Here is an 18,357-nt window from a genome sequence, read left to right as displayed (position 1 = left end):
TCTAGTAAGCTTTGAAGGGGTCAGTACTTGACAAGGTGAGACATGTCTAAGAGTTTCTTTATTAACAATAAATTGCCTTCACTATTAGATCATTACAATTACAAAGAAGTGAGCAGAGACATTGGTGATTTCATATAGAATCGGACCACATCCCAGGCGCTCTTTTTCCGGTTCTTAGAATGATACTGTTCTGTTTTTTTCCTTCACTGGGATATCTTTTTTACTAACACCTGGAATTCTTCGAAACTAACTTCTCCATCTCCATTCTTGTCCAGTTCTTGAAAGAGGTCATCTAGGGTGCTTGGACCCTGGTTTTAGACAAAAAGGATGGGATAGAAGGGAAGAGAGAAAATGGATCATTACTGCTGCATATTCTCTGAAAGAAGAGAATCTGGATCTTCATTACAAAACCTGGGTCACATGTTACTGATAGAGGTGAAAAAACCAACTTTATAGTATTGATTCATGTCATAAAACTGGCTATCCTTTTTTTTCTTTTAACTATATCACATTTATTATTTTAAAATTGATATTGTATATTTTAAAATAATTGGTTTCCTGTATAATCTAAATCTAAATCATTCTTTTGGGAAGAAGTCCCAGGGCTTCACTTGACTGCCAAGGGGCCCTGCCTCAAGGTTTCCCTGGGAGCTAGTTTGCATCCAGCTCCGGGACTGGGCCAGCATATGATGCTAGTCTTGCCTCTGGCTGTCACCATGCCATGACTTTTCCTTAGCCTGTGCAATTCTCCCAACCGCCCTGTGGGGGAGAGCCACTTTACAGATGAGGAAACTGAGGCTTTGAGACAGTCACTGACTTGCCCTAGGGCCCCCACCTGGTAAGTAAAGAGCTTGGGGTCCGATCACTGACTCTAGAGCTCAAGCCCTTCACTAGCAACCATCCCATTTTTCCCAAACCCTGGGTTGCAGCCCACTTCTGTGCTATGCAAGATGACTTTAGTTCAATGGTCCCTATAGTTTGGCATGTGTCAGAATCACCAGATGGGCTTGCTGACCTTAGGTGACACAGATTGATGGGTCGCACTCCCAGAGTTTCTGATTCCCTGGGCCTAGGGTTGGACCTGAGAATCTGTATTTCCAACAGGTTCCCAGGAAGTATTGGTGCTGCTGGTCCAGGACTGAGCACTCAGAACCACTGCTGGTTACATATGATCATGTTCAGCTTGAGTCCCTTTTGACTACTGATATTCCTGTAGTGACTTAAGCAGAGTTAATTTTTCTTCTCTGCTGTAGGGGTGGAAAAATTTCCCTTCTCCCCTTCTAGGTTCTTTGGCTGGTCTAATAATTAAATTGACATAAGACAGATTATAAGGAGAAATGTAAGTTTAATTATATATGTAAATGGGGGTGGGGGGCATAAAAATATGAGACCCAAAGGGCAGCTAGGTCACTGAGGCTTATATAACATCCTGAGCCAGGGATACAAAGGGAAGGAAGACCATTCCCAGGAAGGCAGAGATGTTTGGTAAACAAGTTTGCCCTGTTGTACAGATAAATTTCTTAGGAAAAAAGGACTCTAGTAAGAGTTCTCTTCCTGGTACAGGCTTCCCTCTGCAGTGTAAATTTAGGCGGTTGAGGGGGAGGTAAAGAGCTTTCCCCGAATCTGTTGGGTTTTGATTGCTTTCAGCTCGAAATGATCTTCATGCTAAAGTGGTGTATTTTGGGGTGACTCACTCCCAGCCGCTTCACTGCCATAAAGCTCAAATCTTAAAGCCATTACAACTCTGACTTTCAGGTAAGGAGCCTCTGTGGCAAAATAGTACCTAGGAAACTTACTGAAATAACAGCTTAGTTTGTAAGTCAGCTTCAAAAATTTTTTTTAAATTATGGGAAGAAACACATAAGAGAACATTCCCCATCTTAACTATTTTTAAGTATACAGTTCAGTAATGTGAAGTCCGTTCACACTGTGATGCAACACACCTCTACATCAAGATATGTTTTAACCCCTACGATTCCTACAAAGACACTTGGCTCTTGGCTGTGATCCCAAGACCAAACTGGAAGTTAGTTTTTCAGCACCTGTTTTATAAATACCAACCACTGTTTCCCTGAAGCATTTACTAGATTCTAAACCATACAAGGCGATGATGTAAACAGAGTATAGCTTTGAAAACCTTAGTAATCTTTATGGAAATATAATCAGTACATGACTTGGTAAGTAGGTTTTTCAAAATTTACCTTTCATCTTCCTACCTTTATCCAAATTATAAAAGTTGTATGTGCTTTTTATAGGAAATACATAAAATATAGCAAAATACAGAAAAATTCAAAAAGGGTAAATTCTTACCCTTTAAAACAACTTGTTTTGAGTGGATTTCCTAGGCTTTCCTGTCAGATTGTTATTTTTCTTCCTTTTATTTTTATTTTCTATTATGCCTATTACTTATGTTTTTCTTCCTTTTGGAAAAATTTAAGTTTGGTTTTGTTTGTTTGTTTTTTTTTTTAGAATTGAATCTTTCTCAGAAACATGTTTCTGTTTTTAAGTAGTCTCCTTTTCTGCTAGTGCCTTTAACTGTTTTTTGAATTTGTTTCATATTTTAACTATAAGAAAATGAGAAATTATTGATTATAAAGTCATTGAATTCAGCTACTTTGCTGTTTAGTATGAAAAACAGAAACCTTAACGACTCAAACCAGAAACCTCACGTGTCATTTTGGCAGAAGGGACATTTCTGGTTAAAATCTGGGAACCAGATTCTGAAGTTAGAGCTAAATTGTGACCTAATCAGATGTAACATTTGGTAGCACAGTTGCTTCCATTTTGAAGACAATCTTTAGTTCCTAGGAAAAGAAAGTATATTGGAGCAAAGAGAATCCACCTTTCCAGGTTCCATATTGCCTCTAGATGCATTTTGATTTTGACAACTCTGCGATGGTTTTGATGAGGAACTTTCTGGCTAAGGAAATGTGATCCTTTACTGAAAGTCATGGTTGCTCATTAACACAAAGGTAGGTGCTTAACACAAATTAACACAAATTTAAATGCTTTTAAAATATAAATGGGTGCTGCCAGAGGGCAATTTATCAGCGTGAAGCTGATTTCCTTAACAGACTGCCAAGTAAGTGTGGGTCCAGTTGAGAGAGCCTCCCTAGAACAGTGAAGCACATGCAGGTCCACCTCGTATTATTTTACAGGCCTCCTTGTTTGTTTTCCTAAAGCTTGGCACGGAGGTGCTGAATCCAGGCTGAAGGCCTTAGCGTGTTTGCTTGGCGACCTGCAGGTCTTCCAGGCCTAGGTTGGTAAATGTACGATCACTGCTGTCACTGTGGCTGGTAATGGAAAGGTCTGTGTCCAGGCTGTGGGCTATAGGAGGCTTAGCCTGTGCTTTCTAGGAGCCTGCCACCAGGGGAGAAAAGCACACATTCTAGCTCCCTCCCTCAAGTGATCCCCACACCTTGGCTGCTGGGCACCCTGCCCCAGATGGAGCTCAGATCAGTATAGCAGACCTCAGCCTCTCCCCACATCCTTTCCTCTTCCCTCCTCTCCTTTCCCACCAACGCCACCCGGTCAGCGGACTCTTTGGTTATGCACTCACTTTCAGTAAACTGGGGAATTCATTCTGAATCAATAGCTTCAGCTCCTCCTTTGACAGCTGGTTTGGATCACCTTCTTTGGCTGCGTATTTTTCAAAAATGCCTTTCAGTTCTTCAGGAGACTTTTTGATACTCATTTTGATGTCCTGTAAATAGGAAAAGAAATGAACTTACTGAAAAGCGGAAATGGAGTTACATACTGATGACTGCCAGCAGGAGTTGAGTGCTTTTGGGCTGTTTCCTTGGCATAGGTGAGAGAGAATAAAGGAAAGGGGTTGGGGAGAGGGGAGGAATAAAGAGGAGGAGGAGGAGAGAGGGGGTAGCAAATGTAGGAATCACAATGCACCAGTGACTGTTTTAAAAATAATCATCTTAGATAGTATGTTAAATGTCTGTTCTTAGAGTACTTCTGTTATAAAAATAGTCTCTGGAGCCAAACACTTTTACTAGTAATGATGACATTCTTCGCTTTTTATGTACCTGCTCTGCTCTCTGTAGACTGTGATCTTGAAGAAACCTGACCACAGATTCTAGCCTCTTAAGTTACTGGTAATATCTTTGGACAGCACAAACCCATTTCTCTCTAGACCATGATCTTTCACAGCATTCTGAAAGGAAGCAGAAGGAGCTCCAGATAGTCCTCAAATCACACTTACCTGCTCGTCCAGCAGTGAGGTAGCTGGAAGAATCAAACAGGAGGGTGAGGAGCTGAGCTGGATCCTGTGACTTTTATAGTCTTTACAGACACACCGCCCTGATTATGAAATTTTCCTTGTGTTTTCCATTTAAAGGTAATTATTAATGGTTTTTAAAACCCAGGCTTAAGACTGTGTGAACTTCATAATTAAGGGCAAGAGCCACTAAAGGGCCACCTCAACAGTTGCTTAATAGTTCAGAGTCCCAAGAGTAAGCTTGGATTTTTTACCTCTTAGATTATGTTTTCCCTCCAGTGTGGAATTATGATATTTGCCCAAGTATGGAGGGTTGGTTTTTTCAATTTCATAGCATATTTAGGCTTGAAAAATTTTTTCTTTAAATCCTGAAAGAAATGCTGTGATAGATAATCAAATACTTCATGGTTTAAAACATTGCCGTATAGCCTTTGAAGTCCCTTTGATGCTTTGTACATATTAGGTGCTTAGATATTTGAATAACTGAATGAATGAATGAATAAAGTATCATTGAGAAGCAGGTTTAAGAAGTGGGGAGAAGATACACAATAATTTGTGGTTTTATTTGGCAGAGCAAGATTGCCAAGTAGCAAGGCTGTTTTTCAACTTTTTCATTATTGGTGGTTCCCGTATCTGCTTTTTATTTCTTACTGCTTTCCCTTACCAAATGTATTTTGTTAATCATTCTAAAAACTTGTGAGAACACTTGACTTACTTTTATTCTATTGGAAATACTTCAAACTTTTGCAGCTTCCAGGTTTAAAATTTATTTCTCTTGTAAAGAGTTCCATGAAAGAACTAGGACATTTCCAGGTGACATTGATCCAATACTGATTGGAACTCACATGAAGGGGTTCCAGATCAACTTTAAAAGCACTCATCAACTTTTAAATGCTTGTACACGTCCACATTTGTATAATTTTCTATGACCCTTCATTATATTATGTACAAACTCAGGATTAAAATATTGGACTATATTTCTCTCTTATGCTTTTCAGTTCTTAAATTCTAGGCCCTTATTGACCCTGGAGAACAAATGTGAAATCTTACATATAGACTTCCTTTAAAGCTCCCACCGATCCTGAACACTGATCATTCTGTGTGCCTTAGCTGTCTTGTATATGTTATTCTCACTTTTATTACAGACTATTTGATTTTGGTATGTATCATTATTGGCTATGTATTAAATCACTTCTTAGAGTAAAGATAGGCATGTTGCTTTTAGTTGTAAGATTTTACACAAAAATATTCTGATTTTGGCAATATTTTTTAATCAAGATTTTAGAGAATTTCTCATGTTTTGATACTTAAGCTCTGTTTTATCTGGGAGGAAGTAGACTTCTGTTGAACAGTCGTAACAAGAAATATCTTTTTCCTCCAAACACCTTTTTAAAAAATTTCAAATCTGTGGAAAAGTTACGGGAAGAGTCAATGAATACCAATCCACCTTTCGCCCAGATTCGCTAATCACTAACCTTTCCACATTTGTTTTCTCTCCCCTTCGCCCAATGAACTATTTGAGAATCAATTACAGACATCCAGACACTACCCCCATAAATGCCTCAGCATCATATCTCCTAAGGACAAGGAAATCTCCTACACAACCACAATGCTGTTATCACAGCCCATATATATGTCTCCCCAGTTACTGAGATAGCATCTTAAACCTTATGTTCTCTCAGCTTACCTAGCACTTGTTAACTAAAATCAACATGACAGTTGTTTTGTTTCTCGAGTCCATATTGAAGAAATGCTTATAGTAACTATATATGATCTTAATGATACATGATTTTAATAAGTACATATGACATATGTTATATATAATACATGGCATATATATATGACACGTGTGTGCGCACATGTGTGTATATAAAATTAGTTTGCAGAAAAACTTTTGGAAGAGTATTGATTAACAGCCTTTTAGGCTACAAATCTCTAGTTGCAAGGGAACACCTCTGATCAAAACAGGTCTAATGCTGCTTGTTGTCAGAACTTAGGCTTGTGGTAAACACTAACAGAACTGGAAAAACACCCCATTGGTCTTTTTAAATTTTCACTTTGCTCACCTCCACCAGTCACATCTCTCATCTCTTATTTTTCTCTTTACCTGTAGACTCAAGCTTGAGGGTACACCTGCAGTGGGAAACTCGAAATCCACCAGCAGATATTGCCATGAAACATTAACTAAAAATATATGGAGATGAGTGATAAATACAGGGTGTGTTCAAAAGAGTGCCTTTTGAAACCTGAGGAGAGGGGAAAAAATGACAGACACAAGACTGGTCATGGAAAAATGGAGAGGCAAAGGTTATTTCACTGTTGGACTGTTTAATCTTTGGACAGACTTCAGTTTTTCCTGGGAAAGCCAAGAGTGACTTATTTCATGAGCTTGGGTGTCACCAGCCTCCATAGCCAGGTTATTCGAAGTCCACAGCAGCAAGTGCCTTGAAAAGCACCTTGGGAAGAGGAGGCAGTGCCAGCACCCAGGCCCTGCCAACAAGATGGGTGTGAAATGCTGTCTGTGGGTTTGTGTTGTCTTTGACCCTGCAGTTTGGGTGAGACTTTCCACTTGCAGCCTCTGCCCTGGCTTGGGGCCTGCCTATGCTGGCCCTGGGTGCTTGAGTTCGCCGATGCCTCCTGATCATAGCCTGCACCTGCTGAGAGCTGCTTTTTACCCTGGGCTGTGTGCTGCCCCCACACCCCAGCTGTTCCCTCCAGAAACTCTCACGGCACACCTTGTGAAGTGCGTGCTGCGGTTACCTCCAGTCTACAGAGCTGGTCACTGACCTGTTCCAGGTCACATTGCTGGGGCCTGGCAGAGCTGGGATTCAAGTCCAGGACCAGCCTGCGCCCTCAGCCACCATGCCACCTGCCCCCTCCCAGGAGTAGGGCCTCTGTGAGGAGAGCAGGTCACTGTCAGTGTGAGGCCCAGAGGGAAGACTTAGACTTAAGTGTCATGATCACACTTGAAGGTGTGAGGGTGTTTCTTTTCCTGATGGAAGTAACGTAGGCCTTCTTCCACTGGTGGAAAAAACAAATTTAAAAGACTAGAGGATAGATACGTATTTCTAGGACAGCTCAATGCTTTCAGTCTTATAGATTCCATCCGCCTGCTGCCCTGATGCTGCAGGTTGGGAAGATGGGAAGGGAAGTGATGGCCCTGTGTCAGGTGAGAGGTGGGGTTGGGCACAGCGATCCTTGGCCTCAGAGCCGGCTGCTGCCCCTCCTCTTCCCTCCCCCAACTTGGTCTTAGGCCCACCGGCCAGGCCCTTAGTGGTCTCTGTTAGTTTTTGATTATAAAGTCCAGGGGGCTTTAATGATGGAGCACTTACTCGGAACCTGACACTGTGCTGAGCTCTGGTGGCGACAGAGAAGATCTAGTCATTTGAGTTGAGCCCACACTTTAGTTTCTGAGAGGAGGTACCTGACGAAATGATGGAGGAGGTTAAAGTTGTATACGATAAAGGACTGTATTAGTTTCCTGTCTCTGCTGTAACAGATTACACCAATTTAGTGACTAATTAATTTTCTTACAGGCCTGGAGCTCAGAAGTGGGTGGGCAGGGCTGCATCCCTTCTGGAGGCCCTAGGGGGAGTCTGTTTCTTTACCTTTTCCAGCTTCTAGAGACTGACTGCTCATGGCCCCTTCCTCCATCTTCAGGGCCAGCAAGTTGGCCTCTTCCAGTCCCCACTCCTCCCCTCCTGACCTCTGCTTCATTGTCATATTTCCATCTGTGATTCTGACCCTCCTGCTTCTTCTTAATGAAGACCCTGTGGTGAAACTGGGCCCACCCAGATAACCCTGGATTATCTTCCCATCTTAGGAACCTTAGTTTAGTCAGATCTGCAAAGTCCCTTTTGCCATAGAAGGTAACATATTCACAGGTTCTGGGGACTAGGGCATCTTTGAGGGGCCATTATTTAGCCTACAACTAATTGAAAATGAATAAACAGTGTGTCAGTTATTTGTTCAGTAGAGTGAGCATCACAGTGATATTAATTCTGTGGTAATAAGGAGAACTGGGGGTGCCCCTAAAGCATGAGCCCATCTGGGAAGGTGGGGAGAAGGCATCTTAGGAAATGCAGTGAAAAGGGGTATGTGTGTAGTGGGATCATGGGGAGGGGGACAGAGGCGCCGTCGGCAGTGGACCTGTCTAGCTGCAGTAGAAATCATAGGTGAGGATCTATGGGGAGAGCATAGATGGTTCTTGAATGAGGTAGAACCTGCATGTCCCATGAAAGAGCTTAGCTTTGATCTGCATTGGTGGAGGCTGCTGTCGCATTTGGAAACAGAATATTGATAGAAAATTGGTTCATACTTTATGAACCTTGATGATGACTCTTGGAGAATCCAAATCGGAAGCAGGCTTGGAAAAAGAAAAAAGAACAGGAAAACCTAGTGGACAGCAGGAAAGGACTGGGTTGGCAAATCTATGTAAAGAATACTTGAGGAATATACTAGAAAGTCTGAGAGAATCACTGTTTGTGTTGCTTAAGAGATTGGAAATGATCTACTGGGGAGTTGGCTCCCCCAGTGTCCCCAGATGAAATGTCCAAAGGCAGGGGACATGAGGGAAGCTGGCCTAAGCGGTGCTCTGTCAGGTAAGTCAGAAGGCTTACACTCTCTCCTGTACTCTTCCCGTTTGGGAATCTCATCTTTAATAAGAGCACCTCACTTCCCTAGACTTTGTTGTTTAAGGCACCCGGGATGCCGGCTGTCTTGAACTCATTACACTTTTATCGTGGGCTGCAGAAAGTCTGGTAAAGGTTAATTAAGGCCATGTCTATCCTTATGTGGTAGTTTTACATCTCCTAAAGCTTTATTACCACCAATATTCATTACTTATTGATCTTTTTTTATTTTTCTTATGCTCTATGGCTCGGTTCCAAGGAAGGCCAGAGCTATAGTGGGGAATCAGATGACAGCTGGTATTTAGGCCAAACCAGAATGGGCCTAGGTGATCCTTTTGCTATGAGGCATTTTCTTCTTAGATGCAAAGTCAAGGGGATTTTGGAAATGTTGAGAGTAAAACAAAAGCATATTTGAGGTTCTTTTCTTTAACCACCCCAGTAATGATAGATATTTTGAAACTGTGACATTCTCCTGTCTGTCAGGCTTTTTGCGGAAGGAATGCCAGACACATAGATGTTTTCCTGAATTTTGTTGATGAATCAGGTCACTTATAACCCGAGAGGCAACCCTACTGTTATCTTTAGAGCTGGTAGGATGGCCTGATAACTCTGCAAGGTGGCTGGTGGGCCCATGCATGGCCAGAAATGCACTGCGTTTTCTGCCATCCCCAGCTGTCCTGTGTTGGGGGCCCACCAGCTGGTGCCTGGCCTGGACATCCTTCTCCTGAGTGCGTGCTGGGCATGCCCGGATGAGGCCTCCTAAGGCAGACCAGAGAGAGTAGCAACTCTCCTCTCAGTTCTCATGGTACTTTTCTCCTTTCACTGCCGTTCAGAGCATCATTCAGAGCTGAAAAGCTACTTCTGTCTGCTCCCTCATCTTTTTGCTCACATGTTCTTTGCCTCTCCAGTGGTTTCTATGTTGTAATCAGAGGATTGCCATGGATGTTACACCTTGGGATTTCTTCCTGTGCAATCATTTCAGGAGAAGGTCGTGTTTATTACTTCAGAAAACAGCAGGGATAATGTGAACTAATATCCTAGTGCAGGGCCTACATAATACATTTCACTATTTGGGCCTGAAATTTGTCTTTTCATTAAAGTAATACCATGTTCAAAGTTGGAAAAGTCAACATTTCCAAAAGGCCTATAATGAAAGAATTCAGTAATCCTCACCCTCAACTCTTCTGGCTATTTCTCCTGGTCGTTACCTCCCTGCTCCTAAATAATATTCTCATATTGCTCTTTAAGGAATTTTTATTCTTCCCCCCATGTTGTGGGAGTATTTAAGACCCTTAGGCAGAGGAGAGGGTAGAGCTCAGTGGTAGAGCATGTGCTCAGAAGGCACGAGGTCCTGGGATCAATCCCCAGTCCCTCCATTAAAAAAAAAATTAAAATAAATAAACCTAATTCCCTCCCTCAACAAACAAAACAAAACAAAACAAAAAAGACTCTTAAGCAACCCTGTGCCCACTGCATTTGCCTTTTGGAAATATTTTCTAGTCGTGTGTTTGTTGGGTTCATCCCAAGTAAGCAGTAAGGCAGTTACTGTTCTTAGTTGGGTCATTGGACTCCATTCTTAATGGCTCATAGCATAATATTCCTTGAATTCCAAACATACTGATAACTGAACAAAGTAGATTAAGAGCCTCTTCCTGTGTAGTGAGTAAGGGGGCTGAAGCAGCACTGTACAATTAGAAGAAGAAACCAGGGCGAGTTTGTTGCTGTGGTTTAGGCTGTCTTAAACTGAAGTGGAAATTGAGGCTGTGCAGAAACCTAGGACTTCTTCTGAGTCTGTGGCAGGTAGTGGAGTCTTATCTGCCCTTTCCTAGAAAATCCATAAGGGGTTGGGCATTTATAAGCATCTCAGGTTTGTGAACTGGAGGTGGGTGCCCTGTCTCACTCCGCTCCCGTAGTACTTCTAACCGTCATTAGCCAACCAGAGCAGATAGGGAAGACGTGCCAAGGCCAAGAGCACTTCAGAACTGAGCACTCCATCTAACAAGGGGTATAGTCAAGTTTTTTTCTCCACTCCTGCCCTTCAGTGACTCTTAAAGTGTACTGGGGCCACAGGGTTCAAATGGCTTAGAAAGTTCTTCTGGGGCACTGATAAGATCAGACAAGTTCTTGGAAAATTCCAGTTGTCAAGGATTTCTGTAGCACAATATGTAGCAGTTAGGGTATGGGGAAAAAAGGGAAAGAAAGGTTTTATGGGAGGAAACAAGCAACTCCATTAGAACAGGTTAACTCTCCCAACTGTAAGTTAGGAAGAAAAACCCCATGAGACTGTAGTGAACAGAACTGAGAAAACAGACTACTGACTAACAAGAACAGGCTTTTCATAAAAACGTGTGTATTTCTGCATTTCTATGAATATAGATCTTTATCTAAGGACTTTAAGGATAAATCTGAAATTATTTATTTAACCGTATAACTATATTTTATTTTATTTTCAAATTTGAAATTATTATGACTATTCAGGTTTTTTTGCTTTACGTTTTAACCTAGTATAATAATTATTACAAGCAAAAGATAATGTGTAAAACGCAGGTAAGTTGTAAACCACTGTATTATATTGTATGAAAACTTAACTACATCCTACTCAGTTCAAGAACCAGAGGTTACCAGTAGCTTACAGCTACCTATAGGTCCTCTCCATTACATCACTCTGTTTAGATGAAATCACTTTCTTGAATTTTGTGTTTATCATTCCATTGTTTATAAAAATAGTTTCATAAATCTGAAATTATTTGATCTGAGTGCATTCACTTGTCCATACACTGACTCAGTGCATACCATAAGCCAGTTTCATGTGTGCTAGGGGCTGGGAACGTGATGGTAAGGAAAAGCAACACTGCCCCAGTTCTCGGAGATTTCCAGTCTAGTACACAAAGCACTCTACGCAGAGTGAGGAGGCCAGTGATGGGGAGGGCGTTTGTAGAGGACCTTGGCTAGGCTATGGTGCCTGGGAATATCAGCTCCTGGAGAATCTCATATTGGATAGTTGAGCTAAGATCTTAAGGTTAAGGATGGTGTAATTTAGAAACAGAGAGTTGGAGAGTGGGAGATGTGCAGAGTCCCAATGGTGGGGAGAAAGAAGATACACTTTGAGGAACTGAAGGAAGGTTCAGTGATCAGAGCTTGGGGTGTGAAGGGCAAGACATGGGAAGTGAGGCTGCAGGGCTAGGCTGGGCCAGTACCACACAGTCAAGGATTTCAAGCAGGAGAAATGACCACAGGGTGGATGGGGGCCGTGTGAGTGTGGGGCTGCCAGTCAGTAAGCTCTGGCCACAGCCTAGGTGAGGGGCTGCGGTTTGGTGGGTGGTTGGAGCTGTGGATGGATGTGGGAAGTCTGGAGCGGGTAAATGGATAGGACTTGACACATTGGATGAGAGGGATGAGGGAGAGGGAGAAGTCCAGGGTGGGGCTTAGGTCTCTGACCTATGGAATGTGCTAGAATGGATGATACTACTTTTTTAAAAAAAGGAATCCTTATAAATGATTTTCTACAAGTAAGTACAGTCCGCCCTCCATCCATGGGTTTGGCATCTGCAGATACTGACACCTGACTGTTCTACACCATTTTATATAAGGGACTTGAGCATCTGAAGATTTTGGTAGCCACAGGGCACCTGGAACCAGTCCCCCCTGGATACTGAGGGACAACTATACTTTTGGTATACTTTCCCAAAATTGACAAACTTACTTACAGAAAATCTTTAGGGAATGAAGTGGACAGCAGAAGAGGGTTATTTTGACGGTTGTGAAGACCAAAGTGGAAAGCCCAGAAAGCTCCAGAAGGCCCCAGAAGGCCAGAACTTGAAGTGGAAACATTGCCTGGAGCTGACACTTTGAGTAATGATGGGAGGAAGATCATAAAGATGCTCCTGATAAACTTTTTACATGTAATTTGAATGAAAGATGAGCAGCGCACTGTGAGGATTGTATGAAAGCCTGACCGTATTTGAGCAGGAACATTGGAAGGCATGATCAGATTTTGTTCAGGGAACACCTTTACCCAGTGAGCATTCCTCTAAAAGTAAAGCTTAAAATTTGGGAAGTTACAATTTTACAAGATGGCAAAACTGGACTTGTTTTGTTTTCTAAGGTGATTGACATGCCTGAGCACAACCCTGGCAATTTGGGAGGAACAATGAGGCTGGGAATAAGAAGAACTGTTTTCAAAACTGAAAATTCAATATTAAGTAAGTTTCTCAGATTGTTTGTTCTATAATATGTCGGGCGTCCTTCGCACGGCTGTGTGCAGCCACAGCCCTCTTGCGATTCACTCACCCGGTCCAGCTCTCCCCATCCCTGCCAGCGGCCCCTCCCTCTCACCTATCTCCCTCTGCCTTCACCGGTCCTCCTGCTTCGCCATCCCTCTCCCTGGAAAGGTTGGTGGAACACATGTGGATGCCCCTTCTCATTTGCTCTCCATCACACCCTAGCCAGTGGGCTGCTTTGTGCTTTCCTGATGTGCCCGGAGATGACGCTGCACTGAGAGGGCCCTGATTCCAGCTCACTTCTTTGGACTCCACTGTTCTCTCCACTCCATTGAAAACAGCTCCCTGTTAGTTTCGTGTCTGACTGGTTTTAGCCACTAACTTCTGAACTTCTTCAGGAGGGGTTGGTTATGTCCCAGAAGTCTGTTTCTCTCTTCCTCCAGTAGCTCCAGCATGGGGAGAGGAAAATATGATGTGATTCACTGTCTGATATTTGCTGATCTACTCCCAATGAGGTTATTCTAATTTCTGTGGAACTTCCTCCCCATAGGTTAACATGATATTAGAATAACTTAATGTAAAAAATACTCCCAAAGCCCTGAATTCAATTTAATAAATATATGTGAGTGCCTCCTCTGTGCTACGTGCACTGTACTCGATTCTGCAGATACACTAGCGACCAGGACAAATGCCAGCTACTCCCTCCCAGGGCCTTAAAACTAGTGGAAAGAGTGTGGTGCTGGGGGACTTGCAGGTGCTACCAGAGCCAGATGCAAGGAGAGAACCCAGGTATTGGGGGCATCCAGCATCATTCCTGTGAAATTATAAGAATGTATTCAAAAAGTGCCTCCTTTTTTGAGGGGGTGGTAATTAGGGTTGGTTATCTATCTATCTATCTATCTATCTATCTATCTATCTATCTATCTATCTATCTATTTATTTATGTATTTATGTATTTATTTAATGGAGGTACTGGGAATTGAACCCAGGAATTGAACTCATGCATGCTAAGCACACACTCTACCACTGAGCTGTACCCTCCCCGAAAAATGCCTTCTTAACTCGAAGAAGATTATAGAAATATGAGTTTCTCCTTTGAAAAGGCTGATAAACAGCTTCTAAGGAATGTAAAGCTTCCTAGCAAGAAAGAAATTTAAAAAGGAAGAGTTTCAAAGTGCACACATTTCCCTGCTTTCTCTGACTGAGAAGCCATTGTTCTGTAAGTGACTTTTTTCTTTGAGAATAAAACCCTTTTTTCTCTTTGTGTATATTGGCAGCAATTCTTTGGCTTTTGGATGTTTTCAAATACTTTGAAACTTTGTTCAAATAGTGGCCTAAGTGGCAAAAAATGGTTAGTGAGACATTTCATCTTTTAAAATAGTATCTGCTTTATAAGATTGAGTTATAATCATGCTAAACTTTTTAAAAAGAGCGCTGTGTTCAGTATATTTAAAAATTGGATCTGTCTTGATGGAAATAAGATTGACATAAGTTTGTTTTTCTTTACAGCAGACATAAAAGTAATGTTGATGATTTTTATGAATCTTTAACACAACACCAAAGATTGTTGCCTAACATTTTTTGCCTGCCCTGACAAAAACTTTTTAACAGCTTTATTGAGATATAACTTACATACCATACAATTCATCTGTTAAAAGTGTACAATCCACTTTTTTATTTTATTCACAGAGCTGTGCAACTATCATCACAGTTGAGTTTTGAACATTTTTATCACCTCAAGAAGAAACCCTGTTCCCTTTAGCTCTCACCACCCCCTTCTCCAGCCCTAAGGCTATTAATCTGTTTACAGTATCTATAGATTTACCTGTTCTGGATATTTCCTATAAATGGAACTGTACGATCTGTGGCATTTTGTGTTTGGCTTCTTTCATTTAGTATGTTTCAAGGTATATGTGCATCGTAGCCTGTGTTAGTACGTCATTTCTTTTTATGGCTGAGAAATATTTCATTGTATGGACAGACCACGTTTATTTATCCAGTTATCTGTTGATGGTTATCCAGTCATCTTCCAGTCTTGCCTTAAATTTAAATTGTGCTTCATAGTTTGCAAAAGGCATGTGAGTAGATGAGCCTGTGGTCCCGAGGAGGTACACGGCTTTCTCTCCCACCTGTGCAAGTCCTTCAACAGGAGTCCAGAAAGTTTTGTTGGAGACGAGATAAATATATGACCATTGTGCATGGCTCTGTTGAGTGTCATGAAAATATAAAAACAAGTAGCACCATAGTGTTTTGTGTTTTTTTCCCCCAGTTGGCATATTTCTTTTGTAGGAGCTTTCTTTTAAACCAAGCCGGCATATTTCTTTCCAAGGATTTTTTTTTCTCTAGTCAGCCCATTTATTTTGTAGGCTTTTCCCCCCTCTAGTCAGCACATTTCTTCAAGAATGGTAGGAACAAAATACATTTGCCTACATTGCCTGTGAAAATAATTTATACTTTTGATAGAAAGCATTTTGATGCTATTCATTCTTTATTTAAATTTGATTTATAGGCTAGTGATTGTAATGTTCTGAATTAAATGGAAAAACAGAAAGGTAAAGAGATTTTTTAGTAAAAGAGAATACTTTGAAATAGGACCAAAGCCTAAAGATATTGATAGACAAAAATGGCTGGATTACTAAAGTGATTCTAATTTTTATATTCATCAAGACCATTTCTTTTTTTCTTAGTCACTCATTAATTCCTTAAGGGTTATGAAAACTATGAATTTGATTTTTTTCTTTTTTTTAAATTTTTTTCTTTTTTAAAAATCATTTTATTGAGGTAAGATTGACATACAAAAAGCTGTACATATTTAGTATATACAGCTTAGTGAGTCGACCTTGAGTTTTCTAAAGTGGAGATTATAGGTATAAATTTATTTGGACAAAAGTACATGGTACTAATCATTTGCTCTGTTTATAGGAAATGTGTTCCCAGAGACCTACTCCTATCCTGCATTCTGTATGTGTGTGTTGTCTTGGTCTACAGAGGCTTTTTCTTATTAAAGGACTAATGACAGTGTGTGAGGAATTGCCAGTGCTGGTTCTAAGGTCTTTAGAAATAATATATTTTTTTGAAACTGCATTTCTCTGACCCTTCACCCAAGTATTAATTGCATATTCACGGTCTTTCCCAAACTTTTATTTATCGTGCTCAGTTTTTATATAGTCTGCTATTATAGGAAACTTTTTCATTTATTTGTCTATTATTTAACATACATTTAGTTGAGTTAAGGAACTGTAATATACTGATTCATTTCCTATTGTTAAACATTTCAGGTTGTTTCTGGCATTTTGTTAGAAAAATGCTAGTGTAAATATCTTGACACGGTGCTCTTTTGTTCTTTTGATTGTTTCCTTAGGATAGATTTCTAGGAATCAGACTTTTAGGTCAAAGGGTATGAACACTTTCATGACTGATATTTCTGCCAGATTGTTTGAAAGAAGAGGTGAACCAGTTCATAATGACATCTACTGTTGGGTTCTTGCTTTCTCTAGTCTTTTTGCTAGTGTTTTTATTATTTTTCTACTTGCTCTCTTAGCAAGAACAAAAAGGGCCTTGTACTATTATACTTTAATTTGCATTTCTTTTCATTTCTACAAAGTGGGAAGTTCCCCCTTCCCCAGATGCTAATTTACTTCTGTGTATACCGCCCATGTCTGAAGTCTCCAGCAGCACTTAAACATGGGAAGATGTACCTGCCCAAATTCTATTGCCTAAATGGTCTAAAGTAAGGCTTGGTAAGCTTTTTCTGTAAAGGGTCAGAGAGGAAGTATTTTCAACTTTGGGGTCAAATGGTCTTTGATACATCTACTCAGCTCTGTGTTGTAGTATGGAAGCAGGAGTAGACAAATATGTAAATGAATGAGCATGGCTGTGGACACCGAAATGTGAATTTCATGTCATTTTCATGCATCATGAAATATTATTCATCTTTTGGTTTTTCCAACCATTTGAAAATGTAAAAACCATTCTTAGTTCGCGGACTGAACGAAGACAGTCGGGAATCCTGTTTTGCCTTGGGGTTGCCATGGCTTGCAGTACCCCTGTCTGAACAAAAGAAGCACAGGCTGAATGAAGCACAAGGCCAGGCGGCAAGGCTGCTACCCTCCTCAGGAGCATTCAAGGACACTTCCCCACTTGTTCACTTGCCTGTCTGAATATCCTGTTTAGTGACAGAATAAGAGCAAGAGGGCTTTCAGAAGCGATTTGATCCAACTTCTGTATTGTTCACCTGAGGGAGCGGAGGGCCTGGAGGTGAAACAGCTCACTGTCCTTCGGTGGGTGAGGGAACCGTCCTGGCTGCTCCCCCCTGCCCGGCTGCTCTTCTCCCATTGTTCCTAGTCTCCTCCTACTGGACCACATGGCCCTGGCTCCACAGCCCCCAACTACAATCTCTCTCCAAAAGGTAACTCTTTAGACACACATTTTAGGATTCTTAAGCCTGTCAGACACTTCAGATCTGTTTGTTTTATTGCTTGTAAATTATCCCTCAGTTTAAAAAACACATTTTCTCTGGGCATGTAGATGGTAGGACCTGTCTCCTTATAGTGATACCATTAGTTGGTTGATTAACTTATTTGTTGAGGTAGATGTAGCCAGTATCTAGGTTCTTGTCCCGTCCCAGAAAGAATTCAGAGACAAGATGCAGAAGTTAAGAAAGTAAAGTGAGGGTTTATTGGGGGAGAGATGGTACACTCTCAAGGGAAGAGCGGGCAGGCTCAGGTGAGCAGCTGCCCTGAGTTTTTTTGGCAAGTTGGTTACGTAGAGTATAAAAATCAATGGGCGGAATATTTGTTGGAGAGGGAATGGTTTGCGGTCATATTCCCTGATTTTTATCCCAGCTCCACCTTCCTGAGGGGTGGAGGGATTTTTGTCCTTATTTAGTCTGGATCAAAAGTGTCATGGATTGGTGCATGATGGGTACTTCTAGTCTGCAAGGCTAATTTTAATTGAAACGAGGGCATAATGAGCAAAAGGTTTAATTAGGACACTGGAGATTCCTGCCTTCTCCTACCTCTGTTTGTTGGCCTCCAGGCCTCTGGACACCCCAAAAAGTGTGACCCTTATCAACCCAGAGTATTTTGCTTTTCTTTCTCTGCCCAGGGACCCCTGTTGTTTATGATGTATGGTTTCCCACATTTGGCCTGTGCCCCTCCTTTCTGCCCAATTCCTGCCATTTGGCCTGTGTCCCCTTTTCTCTGCTCATATCTAGCTATCTGCCTGCTCTAACAATTTGATGACTTTTGAAAAGCAGGGGGATCTGAAGCAGAACAGT

General features: G+C 41.4%; 2 protein-coding genes across 3 annotated transcripts in view; one reads left to right on the top strand and one right to left on the bottom strand.

The window, feature by feature from the left end:
* The window catches only part of CTPS2 (CTP synthase 2), a 95,735-nt gene that overhangs the window by 49,884 nt on the left and 27,494 nt on the right, over positions 1-18,357 (top strand). For both annotated transcript variants that reach the window (XM_074359405.1, XM_074359404.1), the window contains exon 14: positions 12,965-13,061. In XM_074359405.1, coding sequence (XP_074215506.1) covers positions 12,965-13,061 — 97 coding nt within the window. The remainder of the gene's footprint in view (positions 1-12,964; positions 13,062-18,357) is intronic.
* Positions 40-4,367, bottom strand: S100G (S100 calcium binding protein G). Its single transcript, XM_010954534.3, has 3 exons — positions 4,214-4,367; positions 3,560-3,703; positions 40-308 (listed from the first exon to the last, which is right to left on the bottom strand). Exons 2-3 carry the CDS (start codon positions 3,692-3,694, stop codon positions 204-206), a joined length of 240 nt encoding a protein of 79 aa, XP_010952836.1. The 5' UTR covers positions 3,695-3,703; positions 4,214-4,367; the 3' UTR covers positions 40-203.

This window comes from Camelus bactrianus, chromosome X (assembly GCF_048773025.1).
Source record: "Camelus bactrianus isolate YW-2024 breed Bactrian camel chromosome X, ASM4877302v1, whole genome shotgun sequence".
NCBI classification, from domain to species: Eukaryota; Metazoa; Chordata; class Mammalia; order Artiodactyla; family Camelidae; genus Camelus; species Camelus bactrianus.
This window is presented reverse-complemented; position numbering and strand designations above follow the sequence as displayed.

Bases quoted from the DNA above. Each gene is read 5' to 3' on its own strand.
- S100G (XM_010954534.3), bottom strand. From the start codon at position 3,694: ATGAGTATCAAAAAGTCTCCTGAAGAACTGAAAGGCATTTTTGAAAAA. The intron at 309-3,559 runs GTGAGTGCATAA...GTCTAAAACCAG, and splicing joins AATTCCCCAGTTTACTGAAA to GGTCCAAGCACCCTAGATGA.